A 17,532-nucleotide genomic window follows, 5' to 3' on the forward strand; every position below is an offset into this window, starting at 1 on the left:
CTGCTGGGCGCAGGTACCGGGGAGCGGGACTGGGAGGGATGGGAGCGCAGCCGTGTGCCCGCAGACGCGAGGAGCTGTCGAGTCCTTTTTCTTCAGGTAGAGCCTTTCATGAGGAGGGATTCGCGAGCTGGGCCCGTGTAGTCTAGAGAGGAGAAGGCTGAGAGGGGATCTCGTTAATGCATATAAATATCTCCATCCGAGAGGATGGTGGATGATGCCAGACTCTTTCAGTGGTGCCCAGCGACAGGAGGAGGAACAATGGGTATAAATTAAAACACAAAAAGTTTCACCTTGAGGAAGAACTTCTTTGCATTAAGGGTGGCAGAGCACTGGAACAGGCTGTCAGGGAGGTCATGGAGTCTCCCTCGCTGGAAACATTCAAACCCCACCTGGACACGTTCCTGTGTCACCTGTTCTAGGTGACCCTGCCTTGGCACCAGGGGGATTGGACTGGATGATCCCCAGAGGTCCCTTCCAGCCCTAAAAATTCTGAGATTCTGTGATTTATTCGGCTGTTTGATAACTTGACAGACTTGCTCGTCTAGCCTGATTTATTTGTGATTAAAATAATTTTACAAATATAACTGAAGGGAAATAAAAGTTTTGATGCTTTGAAAGTCTGGCTCTAAACCCAGCGTTCCCTCTGTCATTTTGCTTGGCACGGGTCTTTTTTGTGTATTTGAAAACACAGAAGTTGATTGTTGTTAGGGGTTTTTTTCTGTATTTTTCAGAGGTATATATCTCTTGCACAAGGAAATTTTCAGCTTACACAAGTCATGGTCATGCATAGCTGTAGGTGGAGAGTTCCTCATTCTGCTTTGTGTTGTCTTGGGATTTTGACAGGAGATTTGTGTTAGCTATGTATCACTGGCAAAACATATTGCCCTTATAAATTCATGGTACAGATATTCAGAGTAAGTCATGTGAGTACTGCCTCAGGAAGGTCAGCTAAGGGGTAGGCAAAGAAATTGCTGATATCCTCTCGTCACTGGGTGCATTGCAGAAAACTACTATTTAAAAATGAAAAATGTTGTTACTCATCCTATTTTCCACTCCTCACGGCTCAAGAGTTTCTCATAGATATATTACGTTTTCCTTTTTTTTTTACTGTTCCATTTTATCTTTGTTGGCATTTTTGTGGTGTTCAAATCCTGTTTGATGACAGCGAGAAATGACAGATAAATGTCCCCACAGATGAATTTTAGTACATAGTTTTGCAGGCTTGGACAGCTGTTGAATGAAGTTGTGCACACATTCTTTATGAAGGTCCAATTTCTCTTTGGATGGCAGGGATTGCAGTCTTCCTAGATGAGAGTCCTCCTGGCTTTAACCTGGGTGAAAAGTGTGGCTCTGTTTCCCTTAGCGTTGTTCATTTAATTTCTGGTCCTGGTAAGTTCTTGGGTAAAAGTTACCTTCAGAAAGCCGTTGTTAACTGCCATGAGAATCTGGAATGATTTCGGATCGTAATTGTGAGACTGTGGAGGAGACAACTGTAAAACTCCCGTTTGCTTGTGAGGATGTTAACTGTGTTTTTTTATGGAAATCAGGTCATCAGATAAACTCTAACTGGTTTGTTGGTGTAAACTGAACTGTGTAGCAGTTGTATACATCTGATAAGTACTTGAGGCTTTTGTGGGGAGAGGGTTTCTCTTCCCCTTGTGTTATTACTGAATTATGTTCTGAGAGGTACAGCTACTGCAATGTACACATACCTTAGCTGAAAACTTGTGCTTCAGACAAGGAGAGCAAAAAAAAGCTGGGTGTTTTCACACACTAGTCCCAAAAAAATTGAGCAGTGAAGCTTTAGCTATGGCAGTGCCAGGGAAATTAAGCAATCTGCTTGTCTGCTTACCTACCATCCTCCCCCCGCCCTCATTTCTGGAAGAGAACCTGATTTTTGCTTTAGTCAGTCTTATTTTTGTCTAAACATTTTTAGACATTTAGATATGTCCAAACATCTAAACAACTTTACTTTGTTGCCTTTACCACGTTCTTTTGAGGGGCAGAATTCTATGTAAAAATCCAGTAACTTGTGTAAAGCACTGAAAGACTAAATGGAGACTTCCTTACTGACTAAGTGATTAATTTATACACAGAATTGCATCATCACCTTGGTGTCTGGAAAGAAATCTTTAGCTTATACTTGACAGGATCTAGTGCTCTTCATTTTCATCTAGACAATATGAGGTAATGGATTAGGACATCATCAGTCCTCTCAGCCTCTGAGATATTCTCCATGGCTACCTTTCTATCTTGCAACCTCTTGTCTTTCTAAAATGCAGTGCTTCCCTAGTGCATGAGCACTTTTAAGTTTCTTTCATGTTGTTTTCTGTGGTACTTGTGGGAGTGGAAAGGGGTATTGCCACTTAAGAGCTTTGCTTTATGTCTTTCTGTTGTCTGTTTTGTGCTTAGGTGACTGTCAACTGCACACATCTTGTGGAATCCAGAAGTGCACCACTGATTTTGTATCCTTCACTTCACATCTGAACACGGCTCTTGAGGACTTTGATTTGGAGTTCTGCAAGGCCCTGCGGGCATACTCTGTGTGTACCTATCGCAATTCCAAAGTATGCCGTGGAAACCTAGTCTATCATTCTGCAGTGCTTGGGATCGGTGACCTAATGACCCAGAGAAACTGTACCAAAGATGGACCCACATCCTCCACCAACCCTGAAATGACCTATGATCCTTGCAATTACAGTGGCCACACAGAAGTGAGAGAACATCAGGGAGGAGACAAGACTCCTCCTCCCACTTACCTGTTTTGTGGCTTGTTTGGGGATCCTCATCTGAGGACTTTTAAGGATAACTTCCAGACATGCAAAGTGGAAGGTTCTTGGCCCCTTATAGACAATAACTACTTATCAGTGCAAGTGACGAATGTGCCTGTGGTCCCAGGATCCAGCGCTACTGCTACGAATAAGGTACAGATTTTTTTTGTGCACTGTGCATGCATGGAGAAGTAAAAGGCCAAGACAGTTAAGTAAGTCATTTAGCCCTTAACAGGTAAAGAAGTGTAGCAGCTTGAGAATCTTCTATGCAATAGTATAAAAAAGTAAAACACTTAGTATCTTCTTTTCTGAGCACCAAACAAAACAGGGTTTTTTCTTCCCTTTGCTCCTGCTCATGACAAGAAAACCTGTGCGTGTCATCACACAAGCCTGTACGGATACTGATGTAATACTTTTAAACAGTTATTAGATTATTGTACATCTGTGACTGTCTCTGCACTAATTAGAAATTCAAAAAATCGTAGAATGCTTTGGGTTGGAAGGGAACTTAAAGAAGGAAAGAGCGTTTGTCTGCTTTTCATTAATTTTCTAAATTGCATAGCTATAAGAGTAGAAAACAAATAATACTGGGAATGGCTGGCACAAAAAACTAGTTACCAAAACACTGATGTTTCAGAGCAGAAACAAGAGGGGGAACTGCAAAGAATTGAGAGGAGGTAGCAAGCTATATGGTTGTGAGAAGGACTTAGTACCTTGGCTTTACTAAACAAGCAGTGGCCTTAAAATTGTGCCAAGAATGTTAAACTCTTGTTGAAACAGGCAGGACTTAAGATTGCACTCCTCTCAGATACTTGAGGTGTCTAGAGTAGGAATACATCCACTAGTATTTGATAACTGATGCCATTTCTTTAACTTAAGAAAAGTCCTTGGCTCTTTCTGCTGAATGCAGGTAGCGTGTCCATCAATTACTTAAGCATGCATTTGAAGCTGATGTTGTCACGTACCTCTTTTGGAGTGAAAGGGCTTTTTTAAAAATTGTGGTAGTGTAGCTCTTGTATTGTCAAGCTATGTCAGGCTATATGTACACAGCTTCAAGACATCTACTCCAAAGAATTTTCACTGTGTTGTTAAGCCTGGAAGTAGTTTTTTTAGTTACTGGAGTCAGAAGCAGGAGTTGTCTTTCACAGTAGGGTAGAGCCTACGCATCTTCTGTGGAGTTGGTTGTGCAGTAGTATTAATATGGGAAAATCGGTTTTACTATTAAATTTGTGCTGGATTCTGAAGTATTTACTAGTGGCAATGCTTGTATGAGTGAACAGAGGTTGGACTGAAACTCAGAATTACATTTTCTTAACTTGTGTCTGTTTCAAAAACAGTTTTCATTATGAATGAGTTCTGAAGGTGTATAAAGTAAGGGAATGAGGCTTACATGAGTAAGCTTTGCAAAACAGACTTATGTCCCCTGCAATCTGCTCCAGTGGCTTTACCTAAAGACTCCTAATAAGTGGAAGAAAAACCTGGATTTTGTAATCTGCAGTAAGCTTTTATCCTCAGTTTTGCTAAACTCTTGCAGAATTTTCTTTATTTCTTGTTTCCGATAGCAGTAGAGGAAAAAGTTGAGACTCTTGTGTGCAAATTGTGTGGATGGCTAGGGTGTGTTAGTAGTAGATAGGTGATCTTAACTTTAGCCACATTTTGAAAATGATTGACTGTGGTAGCATGTTATGCTGGTATATGTCTTTGAAGAGATAACAAAGAGAACACCAAGAGTAAATGTGTGTACATACTGAGGGAAAGTATTTTTAAAAAGGTTTTAAAAGGTGTGCCTTGTGTCTTTATTTATTCTCAATAGGGATTCTTTTTGTGTTTTTCTTGACTTGGGTAAAATGGTTTTTTTTCCTCTTTTGTAGTAGTCTCTGTCATTGCCCAAGTACAGCCAAGTGTGCAGAAGCAATTAAATAAAACAAGATCTATGGTTTGCGATACTAGAAATGTCTCTAATGCTGATATAGTTTACATGTTGTACAGTCCTTGAATTTTTTCTTTTTTTTTGGCAGATAACAGAACTTAGCATACCTGTTGTAGACAATGAAGGTTGTTTGAATGTAGAAGTGACTTAAAAAATAAGTTTTAATATCTCTAATGCATTCTCTTGACTCTGTTATTTCTAGTACGAGCAGGCTACTATAAATGAAATAGAAAAGGCTTTTCTGCTAACTTCATTCCTGTAACATTTTCCTCTGCAAGTATTGCATTTTGACTATGATTGACTATCTGCTGCTGAGTGTACTTAACTGATTTTGGCCACAGGCTAGCTTAAAGGACTTCTAAAGAGCTACACTTCCGTGACATTTATCTACATAGTGTAATCCCTAGCTGAGAGCATGCCAAAAGGTCTTCTACCTTCTTCATAAGAAAAGTTTTCAGACTGGTACTTTTTGTTAGTCTGGCTGTTATTTCATTGTATGTATTTGAAATAGATGTTTAGCAGGAAATAAAAACAAAGATATATGCTGAACTTATATTGTACAGAAGCCAAAGCAAATACTAACCTAATTAGTACACTCTAAAGCAGGCCTAATGAAAGGAAGGACAGTAAGAGTAGAAGATTTAGTTTTTCCTGAATGCATTTTTTTAGGGGAAGTGGTTTAAGAAGTCATAGAAACAAAATGCTTAATCTTCACCCCATTGTCCTTTTGAAAGGTACAAACCATCACCTGCCCTTGTAGGGAGTTAGTACTTTTCACTTTTGTCTTAGCTTTCTGGTGAACCAGTCTTTGAGGCAGTTGGTAATGAAGGCAACATTATGTGTGAAGTTTCTTCTCTCTCCAAAACCTAAGAGACTATGGAACCCCCAGCAGTCTGAGGACTATCCAGAAAGTTCATAAAGGACAAGAGAATGCCAGGACGACACTTAAGTAAGAATGTGAGGAATAAAAGCGTGTTGTTCTCCCCTGCCCCTCACTGTGCGCTGGCATGAAAGTATAAAAAGCAGGAAAACTTTTCCTTGAATTCCTTAATTGGAAGAGCACATCTTGTGAGAGTTGTGTACTTATACAAATGCTCTTGACAGTTTGTAGGTGTTTTGCGTATTTGTGTTACCCATAGTAACATCTGTTTTTCACCATGGACAAAAGCTGTGTTCTGTGGTCTAGCTGAAAATAGAAACTCCAGGTTTTTTGAGCTTGCCTGATGTACTTATGACCCTTGGCGTAGGATCCTAGGGCCTTTCAGATGGAGAAGGAGGATCATCACCAAGTAACTGGGAAACTGAGTTTAAGCTCTTCTTTCTTTTTCTTTCTGACAGACTTCTTGTATGGGTTTTGAGTAGGTCACTGGCATTATTTATGTTTGATTTCTCTAGCTCTAGATAAGAGCTTCCCTGTCTTGGAAGTGGTTTTGCAGTTCCCTGAGAATAAATGTCTACATTTGTGTCTACATTTGTGTCTACAGGGAGCAGGTAGGTAGGGTATTGTAGAGTGCATTAAATAGAAGGTTGGGGTTTTTGAAATTTTATTTATTGTGTGCTTTATTTGGAGGGGTACAAAGTCTTTATTACCTTTTGCTGTTGTGACAGGATATCACTAGAGCAATTGTCCCTGAGTAGCAAATGAGGCAGAGATGCTTGGGCTTGCCAATGGAAAGCTTTCCTTCTTGTTTGGAGGTATCTTCTTGTTTACATTAATTGGAAATGGAGGTTTTCCTGTCCAGGTGTTTTATAATAGATAGCTTGAGGGTGAGAGAGGGAATTTAAGGACACAGAGAAGGAAAAAAACTACAGAGCTTTTTACTGTAGTAATTTATTGGGTATAAACCTTGGAACCTGGGAATTGGTGCTGTGAGCAGGGTAAGGAAATTTTGGGGATAAATGTTCTTTTTCCCAAAGTCAAAACATTTTAAATACCTCTTTTGTAGCATGGTTTCAATTTTTCAGGAAATCATTGCAGAGTAAGAACAGTGTAGTAGAAAAACAGCTGAAAGGTAACTGGAAGATAAATGTTCTAAACGTTTTAAGAAGTAGAAGGATCATGTACCTGGTCACATGTCATTATTCTTTTCATCTTTATGGACATCTTGCCTAAGGCAGAGATGAATTTGTCTTATTTTGCAGAAGTAGTTTATACTACAGTTTTTTTGGAGGTTATAATACAATCATTTAGGTTGGAAAAGACCTTTAAGATCCAGTCCAGTCGCAAACTGTCAATTCCACCACTAAACATGGTCTGTAAGTGCCATGTCTACATGCCTTTTAAACATTTTTGGGCATGATGAGTCAAGAGGCTGGGAAGCTTGCTCCAGTGCTTGGCAGCTCTTTCAGTGAAGGAATTTTCTCTAATATCCAATCTAAAGCTCCACAGCACAGCTTAAGGCCATTTCCTCTCATCCTGTCACTTGCAACTTGAGAGGAGAAACTGACTCTTACCTGGCTACAACCTCCTCTCAGAGAGTTGTAGAGAGCAGTGAGATCTCCCTTAAGCTTCCTTTTCTCCAAGCTGAACACCCCCAGCTCCCTCAGCCTCTCTTCATGAGGCATGTGCTTCAGACCCTTCCAAACTCTGTTTCTCTCCTCTGGACTCGCTCCAGCACCTCAATGTCATTCTGGTTGTGAGAAGCCCAAAATTGAACACAGGATTTGAGGTGTGACCTCAGCAGTGCTGAGTACAGGGTACAGCCGCTGCCCTGGTCCAGCTGGCTATACTTTGTCTGACACAAGCCAGGATGTCCTTGGCCTTCTTGGCGCCCTAGACCCACACACTGGCTCATGTTCAGCCACTGTTAACCAGCATCCCTAGGTCCTTTTCCACTGAGCACTTTTTCACTCACTCCTCCCTAAGCTCACCAGTGTTACAATAATGGTTGAAGTTCATGATGCTAATTAGAGGTCTTTTTCTACCCGAACAATTCTAGGATTCTATGAAATGCATAGTAAAATAACAAACATATAGTGATATCTTCATCATTTTAATTGCATTGTGGCACTAGGGAGGACAAGTACAAGACCTCAAGAGTTGAAAGTGTTGTTTTTAAGGTACACAAGCCAGGCACCTTCTACAAATACATGAAAGTCTTCCAGAAACTGCAGTTTTACAGCTCAGTAACACCGTCTTTGAAAGGTTTTGCATGTGCAGTGGAATTTAAGAAAGCTTTGTGATCAGTGTACTCAGCAGTACTGGCATCAGTAGGAGTGGGATGATGAAGTCCAAAATGAAATTGTCTGTGTGCAAATTGTATATGTGGGGTTTGTTTTGGTTTAGTAATCTTACTATAGCTGATGTTCGTTTATTGTATCCTCAGATAAGCCTCTGGAAACCTTTATTTTCATCTTTCAGGGTGCCTCACTGCAGAAGAGCTCTGTATGTTCCCAAAGAACAAGGCTGATACATCGATAGTTTCAAAAATCTTTCTTCATATGAAGATTTTGGCATTTGGATTTTTCTATCTAAGTTTAGAAAGGGCAGCTAATCTCTAGTCTGTAAATAGTACTGCATGAGCAGCTTTGTGAAGGTGTTCTTGGGACCCAGAGTGTGAAAAGTACTGTGCGTACACAGACATGTATAACGTGTTAAGTTTGTTAGAAATAACCATTTTCACTTTTTAATGCTCCCTGTTACCTTGAAAATTTAAAGACAGAACACTCTGGAATGAAATTTTGCTTCATCTCCCTTTGCAACAGGTTCTGAGTATCTGTCAGGGCATGTATCAGGGCATGCATCAGGGCATGATACTGAGATAGGAGTGTGTGATAAGGCAAAGCCCATCCAGCACTCTGGTTTTACTGATTTGGCCTATGGATTAGATGGATGTCACATGACAGACAACAGAATATTTGAAACCAGTGCCTTGAGCTGCAAGGTTTGAATACATGTGTGTCCTTTGAAAATCTTACTTGTCTCTGTTGATTCTCTGTTTGGAGTGTCCTTGCAATGTTCATAGAGGCCTTTTTTCATCTAATAGTCCTTCAGCTCTCATTCAGCATCCAGTGTTATTGCTAATCTTTAATTAGGGTGAAGGCTTCTTGTTCTTTCTCTATGTTCTGAAATTGTGTGCATTTCATTCTTGGAAACGAGGGAGCCCTGGAGAGAGCAGTTGGGTAGCTGTTTCCTGATAGATTTTGGCAGGTGCCTTGCTTAAATGTTTTAGCAAGCAGCCAGTTCAGTGTCTCATTAAAACAATGAACACTTTTTGACTCCAGGCTTGTTCAAGTGCTAAGGAGACTTAGAGCTTTACTTCTGGAGATGTGCAGAACAATGCAAATGTGCTCAAGGAAATAGCAATGCTTCTTTGTCTGAGCAGGCTGAGATAGAAGTCTGTTTCATCCAAACTGTCTTACGCAAAATAAATGGCCTTTTACTGCATTATGGCCTGGATTATATGCAGAAATACTAATCACTTGAAAGACCTGAAGTTTCTCTCCTGTAGTTGCTGAGCTTACTTTACTAAGCACAAAGCTGTGAGGTGCTCTTTACAGCAACAGGGGCACTTGTGCGTTTTCTGGATTTTGGGCATAAGCATTCCAGCTCAGCTGTTGTTCACAGACATCAGTTTACCAAATTATTTGAGTACAGATGGTCTCAAGCTATATAGCTGATACATCTCAGGCTGTATAACTGATTAATGCAAGGAAAAACGATTGGAAAAATCCAGTCCTCACTAGTGAGAACATATGAAGTCAAAATAGTAAGTATTGTCTGTGTTGTGAGACAAACACTGACAAAGCATCAACCACCTGGGATAAACCAAATACTGAAAATAAATCTAATATTGTGTAGGATATGTCTGCATACTCCAAAGAAGAAATTGTTGCAGGGGGAGGAGACAGGTGGAAAGACTTGTGTCTTACACAAGTGGTATAGAGAGGTGAGGCTAGTGAGGGCAGAGGTTTTGTTCAAATTGTTTGTAATTTACACTTGATTTAACCTCTAGCTCTTACTTTAAAACAGAGGGGCAGAAATAAAAGTTGTTGTGCAGAAGTGTGGTGGTTAACTGAAACTAAAATGTGAGGTTGCTGTGGAACAGATTTTGAGTTTAACATTAGTTTAAAAATTCCTTCTGATATGTTTTGGAGTAATCTGAGTCTCTTAGCAGACTGCTTAAATCATAGACTGTAACAAATATTATATAATCAGTCAATGATGAAAAGAATTACTAGAATACCTATTCTTGGTGCAAAATGTCTTTTGACCTTTTCAAGAAGTCCTTCCCCTCTAGAACTCTAAAGGCAGTAGCATATCTGTTTGAATATTTAGATGTGAATTCTCATTATATTTTTTGTTTTAGGAAAAGTTGCTAGACACTCCAAACTTGGTCTGCCATATAGCCTAGTCATTCATTACCTTCAAGTAAGACTGGACAACCTGCTGCTTCTTTTGTTGCGACTTACTCTAACAAGTAGAAAGGTTTAAAAGGCTAATTCTAATCTTAAAAAAAAAATTAATTGCTTTATGATAATGATTTTGGTATTGGAAGTTACTCACTCTTCAAAGGCATGTCTTTGAGTATCTTTCAGTATTGCTTTGTTTCTCTGTGGGCACCTTTTCTAGCAACAGTGGACTTGAAGTGTCAAATCTCCCAGTTCCTAGGACTAATGTATTGAGGAGCCCTAAGTCATTATTTGACTAGTTGTTCTTCCTGGTCCTGATTATACCTTTCTCTGATTTTGCATGGTCTCATTCTGGTTTTGCCATAGTGGCCAGCACCGTGGGAATTACTGGGTCCTTGCGCTTCTCTGTCATTGCCAGCTGCATTCCAAAGTGTTAAGAAACTGTCAGGCAGGAGGTAATTGTGATGCCTAATTAAATATAAAGTGTTTTCTTTTCCTGATCTCAAGGCTGTTGCCACACGCTAATAGTCTTGCTTCCGGGCCAACATAAGAACAAATTTAACATATGCCATCTAGTAAAATACTGCTTTAAGCACATTTACAGGCTGTTTTCCTTAGGCATGAGTTGTGGACAGCTGTCAAGTTTTAAGGTAGTGGGCAGTTCCAGATATATTCAGTTACAAATTGGAAAAGGGGTTGACGTGATGATTTTTTTCCGCTAACTTTGCTTTTTTTTTCCCCCTCCCCCACAGATAACTATTATCTTCAAATCATACCAAGACTGTACAGATCAGAAAGTATATCAAGCAGTGACTGATGACTTGCCTGCAGCTTTTGTTGATGGTACAAGAAGTGGAGGAGATGGGAACACCAGGAACTTGCACATCGTGGAGAAAGTCAGTGGCAAATACATCGAGATGCATGCTAGGTACATCGGGACCACGGTGTATATCCGCCAGCTTGGGCACTACCTGACCCTGGCCATTCGCATGCCCCAGGAGTTGGTCATGGCCTACGAGGAAAGCCAGGATCTGCAGCTGTGCGTGAATGGCTGCCCTTCCAGTGAACGTATTGATCAGAGTGGCAACTTGCCATTGCCTGTGGTGGGAAAGCTGCTTCCTTGGGGTGCTGCGGCTCATCCCCTATCAGGGTACACACTGGAAACAGCTACCACCAAATGCCATGAGAAGATGCTTGTGAAGGATATCTATTTTTACTCGTGTGTATTTGATCTACTCACCACTGGCGATGCCAACTTCACAGCTGCTGCTCACAGTGCCTTGCAAGATGTGGAGGCACTGCACCCCAGCAAAGAGCACTGGCATATCTTTCCCAGGAGTGGAGGTGGTAGTGTGGGCAGGGATAGCAAATTCTTTGTCAGTCTTGGACTTCTGTGCTTGATCCTTGTTGCATATTTGTGTGGAGATTGAGAGTCTGGTTCCTGACATATTTGTAGGATTTTTTTTTGGACTGTAACAAAATTTTGAAATGTATATTGTCATAATATATTGAGTAAAGATGAATATATATGTATATACCATGTATATGAAGGGATGTTTTGTCTTGGGGCATCCACCAGATTGGATGTTAACTGTTTTCATGTATGTTTGATTCAGTATTCTATGTATCTATTTGTTTTACAGTTGTTCAAATGTTTTATAATGTCCCTGCGTTGGGACCCAATAGAAAGCACTTTATTTTTTACATAATAAGTATTTAAGTTTGTATCTGAGTAACTGTGTATTACACATGAAATACTCAATGCTCTTTCTAAGTACTACTTGGTTTAACACGTACTTTTTTAACTAAATTAACTTGTGGGTTTTTCCAAGAGAGCTTTAGTTAATGTCAAAAATGGGTATTTTGAAGCTAGTGAATGATCTCTGGAGAGAGCAAAGAGAGCTTAAACTTAGAGGGAACTTTTTTTTTCCTCCACAGGCCCTCCAGTTGTCTGTGTTATAGAAGGCTACAGATTTTTTCATGCTTGGAAACCCCGCAATGTAGTCAGTCTTTGCAAAATGTTCTCGATATATATACCAGTAAGTATATGTGTGTATGTAAAAGAGTGGCTGTGCAGTGTGTAAATATTTAAAATTATTATAATAGAAGAATTGTTGCCCCCCATGCTGAGGAACGTCAGTAAGGTGGTGTAAGTGACCCCTGGTGCGGTGCACAGAAATTGGGGATGTAGACCACGTACTGGGCAGGTAATCTATAAATAAAGTCTCAGTTTGTCTCCCAGCCAAATAGGATAGATAGGATATTGGATAGGAATGTGCTGAATACAATTGTTATACTTCTTGCAGATGCTTGTTTCCCTCTGCTAAATAAGATGTGTAAATTTATGACCAGCAGCAGCAAACCAGGCCAGTTTATTGAAAAGACAGTGTGGAGGAAGCTAAGATCAGGAACCATTACCTCAGGATCAAATTGTACAGTTCCTTTGTAGTGTTGCAGAGATACTTACAAGAACACAGTGATCTGTGTTACTGCTGCATCCCTCCTGAGAGGCATTGTAAAAATCCTCTTTTCAAGTTATTGGAGAACTCTCAGACCAGAAGAACCCTGCAACAGAAAATTATTTTCTGTAGAACTGAAGAAGAGATGGTGAAATTTGAATAAATTATACCGAAGAGTCCGTAAGATTACAGAACTTAGTGTAATAAGGTGATTTGCTAAGTATACATGGAGTATTTCAGCTGCAAGGCTAATCACACAGTGTGAAGGTAAATTGAAAGTGCCAAAACTTAAAAGAAGTTATGTCAGATACATACCAAAAAATACAGACCTGTTAAACCTAATCACAACTCTGAATGTTGCTTTGCTAAGCTTGTATTACAGCTAGAAGTTGAGGTGTGTGAGAAATAATCTTATCCGGTAGATATATTGTGAAAAAAGTCATGGAAATTGCTGTAGAAGGCAAAAGGAGCTTTAAATGTGTATGTGTTTACTGTACACAGAAGGCCGCTGTCATACATGTAGGAGCTTACTCTCAGAGGTGTCAGTCTAACACCACAAGCTCTGCAGAAGGCCATGTAATGTGATCATCGGTATTTTAATGCAACAACCAGTCAGCCATTACTGATGCTGTCTGTTGTTGGCCTTTGTCTTAGGCTAGCCTTGGATATTAGTGGCTTTCTCAAAAGGGTTTTTAAAGTATCTTCTAGAGCATTCCTAACCATATGCTAACAGAGCTTCTAACAATGGATGATGATAGTTCTCTGTAGTTGTGGAGTCTGACAACTTCGTTAGTAAGCATGTTGCAGGACTGGCAGAGACTGTATGTCTAATCCCTTATTTTGTGTGTGTATTTTGTATAATATCCTGAACAAGGATATTATAAAAAGAAATAGTAGGCTCAATTGCCTGTCAAACCAAAGATTCTTTTTTTCTTCCCGAAAAACCTGTCTGGAAGAAAAATCTGCATAGAACATCTGTTAAGTGGAACACAGCCTGAGAGAACAACCTTTTGTTCTTACGGTCAAGTTACAGACCTTCAGTATTGCATTTCCTTTCAGACTGCTGCTGTACTGCCAGAAAATCGATCACCAGTTATTTACATTCTCTTACTTTAGCATTATGGCTACCTTGCATTTGTTTGATGAGTTTTGAGGCTGTTCAAGTGGTTGTTTACTTACATACCCTCCAAAGTGAAGCAAGCAATGCTGAAAGCTTTGTACTGCCTAATGACAGTTTCATTAGTGGACATGTTTTGAAAAAAAGCCCAGGAGTCTCATGTCTGTCTTCTCTTCTGAGAGGAGACACACAGCAGTTTAAAATCTTGCATTCATTTTCTTCTGTAAGTGCAGCTATGGTGTTTTACACTGAAATTTTCATTCTTTGGTTATTTAATGCCCATCTATGTCTTGACTGATACAAATTCTTTTCTGTCTTTCCCTGTTCCAGCTATTCAAGACTGCTATCTATACAATGTCCAAACAGGACTAGTAATGATTCCTTTTTTTTAGCAAGTATTCTGTGTTTTTTACAAGATAAGCATTCTCTGTATTGTGCTGCTACTTCTCTTCAACTGTATTCAAAACAAACAAGGATTGTGGGGATCAGTTTTATCTGTTAGATTTTATCATTCTCATTAATTACCTTGTTATGGAGAGCAACATAGCCACAGATCAATTACAAGTATGCAGCTAAATTTATGATACTGATGTAAAACAATTGCATCTGATCTGATTCAGGATTCTTTGTTTGTAAACTAAACTTTGTTGACATTAAAAGCTGCTGTTAGTAAATTAACTGTGAACAGTAAGATTGATTACAGTCTGTGCAGGGGTATGTATCAGGACTCATTAACTGGATATTAAAAAGTGTGTCATATGGGGAGTGCCAGTAACTTATTTATAGGAATTATTTTACACTAGTTTTAAACCTTAATTTCCACTTCCATCTACACTGTAACAATAGAAGAGTACTCCTTTTTGTACACAAAATATGTACGTGTCATTGATTCTAGCATGTGCTGAGGGCTGGATGTACAAAAGTTTTTTATGTCTAGTTTGTGTGTGAAGTGTCTAAATCTGAAACTGAGACACACAGTAAAGCCTTTTCAGCTTGAACCCACGTGTTTCTCTAGGATCTCTACTCTCTTCTTAGTCCAGTAAGCCCCCTTAAAGAATCTGTATTTTACTGCTGAGCAGAGAAAACTAAAGCAGTTTTGAGGGTTGTACCTGCACCCCAGCCAGATTCACATGTTGGTTATCTGCCTGGTTTACTTGCAGGACTTTTTGGGCAAGTACTTGACTTGCTCACTCATGTTTGGCACGTGATGGTGGAGTTGTTTAAAGTGTGGTGGTGGTGAGCATTCTGCTGGAGTTTGGGAGACGCAAGTTGAAATTCCTCTTCTGCCTTGGTCTTTCACATCTTGTGAGAGTAACACCTGGGGGCTATTATTAAATAAACACCATTTTGTTGTGTTACAGGGGGATAGCTTTATCCAGACTTAGGTCCAGAGGTCTTAGGTGCCTCAAAAGAGACTGGAGGCTTGAGAGTCTTCAATGCTTGAGAGGTATTTCACCTAAATTCGGCAAACTAAACATGTAAGCTGCCTCTCTAGTCAGTGGGGAGAGTGGCAACATTGTAGATTGGATTGACTTTTCTTCTGGAAATGCTTATTGCTATTGTCCAGGAGAGGAGGAAACAGCTATTTTAAATAGCTGAAGTCAGGTGAAACTAGTCCAGTCCTGATGGGTACATTTTAAATTCCAGCCTTGGTTCATACCCAGGGACAACCTATGTTCAGTAGAGATGAGCCACTTGATCCAGCACTTCCTCCACACACAGTTCCTTGTTTCCCAGACCTGACTGATGGAGACACCTTGGCCTGGGAAAGTTTCACGCCAAACCTGGGCCTTGCCTATAGTCTGAAACCTTCAATGTTTGATTCTCTTGAAAGTAGAGCTGGAGAAGGCAACAAGGCCACCCCATCCTTGCTGTACTGGCCCCTTCACTCCTCCCAAAGCAGCTCTGTGTAGGTCAGGGGAAGGGCAGAAAAGAGAAATTAAGAAGCTGAAGTCAGAGGACAAAGAGGAAAGAGACCAAGTGGGTAAGGTCTTAGTGGTAATGCTTATAATATTAATTTTGGTCTTTAAATCCCAGAGTGTTTACATTTTCCAGTGAATGATACAAAGTATATAACAAGTGTGCAGAAGAACAAGGGCTGCATTTTCTAATTGGAGTGTTTTATCTTTTAGGCTCTTCTTGGATGTGTCCTTTGCTGCCATTGCCATGCAAGTGTTTTACAGAAAGCAAAACAGTTTCAACAGCTGAGGTTGGCAAAACCCTTAAATACCCTGCAGCCATATTATTAATGTATTTGACTAGAAAGTAAGAGACAGGTGTTTGTTTGAATCCTCACTCCAAACAGTGTGAAGGAGATGTGTAAACAACGGTTTTCTTGCTTACTTGGGTGACTGTAATAGTTATCCTACTGGGTTTACCGTTTTTATCTGGCAGGGATAAAAGTGCAGGTTGCTATCCTTCCTCAGGAAAAATGCTCAGCTTTTTCATACCAGTCGGCTTGGAAGTGTATGAGACCTGCCTTCAAAGAATGTATTAGGATTGAAACCACTCCCACTTTCTATACGTGGGGTATGTTAGAGGAATAACTTTCTGTAACCCTGTCTGCAGAGATATCTCAGTAGTGGCAAACCCTTGTGGGTAGGTCAAGTTAAAAAGTCATGTACACCACTGTCTGTGATGCCATCTCTAATCCCTTATTTCTGACCTTTGTAGTGCCAGTGGTTTGGCATGACCTGCCTTCATCTAGTTCTTGCTCCTTCAGGTGCTGCCAGTCATCACTCCCTAGCTTGCTTAAAACACCATGAACTAATTCTCTGTGAAATAAGTAAGCTGATAGCCATGAGAGAACTGTTACCCGAACAGGCTATTTGGAAAAAAAATTTTACAATACTTTGGCAATCATAAATCCTGTAGAAAGGCCCTAATCAATAAATTGTGCCTTGCACAGTAGTGTTTGAGATTCTTTGGAATGCCACCATTTCAGAATGATTTTTTTTTTTTTCGTGTGCATGCAAAAAAGTCAAAGTCTGACCTTCTTGCAAATGAGATGAACTTTGTGTGTGTTAAATAAATAAATAAATAGTCCTATTGGGAAAGGACAAATAGATATTCCTCTGTAATAAGAATAACTGGTGAAAAGTAATTTCAGATGTGTCTGTGTCTATGGCAATCACAATCTTCTGCCCTTTCTCTGCAACTAGTCAAGGCTCCTTGGCCAAAAAATACCAAGTCCTGCAGAGATGACCCTCTGTGTTTGAGTCCTTGAAAGCTTTCCACAAGCAGACCTGCATGTTCATTGACAGAAGTGCTAAGAGTTTTTTCTCTCAGCAGACCATCAGCTAACTGTTTTAAGACAATGGATTGCTTTTTGACTTTTCTCTGGATACACTGTTTGTATTGTTATACTCTGTTCGTAAAATATGATAATCCTGATGTTGCTGTTTCAGGGACAGAAAGAGAAGACCCTTAAAAGTGGAAACACTTTCTACTTTGGGGTTTAGACTCACAAAAATCCAGATTTCACTGTTGGAATTGTAAAAAGACAAGAGGCCCGGTAACTCCGGCGGGGGGAGAGGGTTGCAGACCAGCCAATATGGTTGATAAGAGCAAAACTCCATTTATTAGCAATCCAAAGGCACTTAACATAGTATACCAGCTTGTTAACTCCTAAGTGGCTTAAAGCTTATCAAAGCACATTTCTACTTCTACATAATTGGACTTACAATGGCAAGCTTCTTCAGTTATGTTATGATTAAAAGAATTCGGTGTTCACCCTCCTCCCTCTGGGTCTTATCTCCACAGCTGTACCTTTTCAAAACTCCCTTCTTGTTCTCAGCTTGGTTCTCACAGATTTTTCTCATGGAGAGTTTTTCTCACACAGGCCTTTTGCTTGCAGGCTTATTGCTTGTATAGTTCTTCTATTGATCCCGTAATTCTATCAAT

At 39.9% G+C, this 17,532-nt stretch overlaps 1 protein-coding gene across 1 annotated transcript; it reads left to right on the forward strand.

The window, feature by feature from the left end:
- The first annotated feature begins 6 nt into the window (after positions 1-6).
- Positions 7-14,388, forward strand: RGMB (repulsive guidance molecule family member b). The gene is made up of 5 exons (XM_017730483.1): positions 7-13; positions 2,413-2,924; positions 10,806-11,397; positions 11,992-12,092; positions 13,960-14,388. The coding sequence occupies exons 2-5, from the start codon at positions 2,622-2,624 to the stop codon at positions 13,999-14,001; spliced, it is 1,038 nt and encodes a 345-aa protein (XP_017585972.1). The 5' UTR covers positions 7-13; positions 2,413-2,621; the 3' UTR covers positions 14,002-14,388.
- Positions 14,389-17,532: the final 3,144 nt, after the last annotated feature.

The sequence above is a fragment of the Corvus brachyrhynchos genome, unplaced genomic scaffold, assembly GCF_000691975.1.
Source record: "Corvus brachyrhynchos isolate BGI_N302 unplaced genomic scaffold, ASM69197v1 scaffold33, whole genome shotgun sequence".
NCBI lineage: Eukaryota > Metazoa > Chordata > Aves > Passeriformes > Corvidae > Corvus > Corvus brachyrhynchos.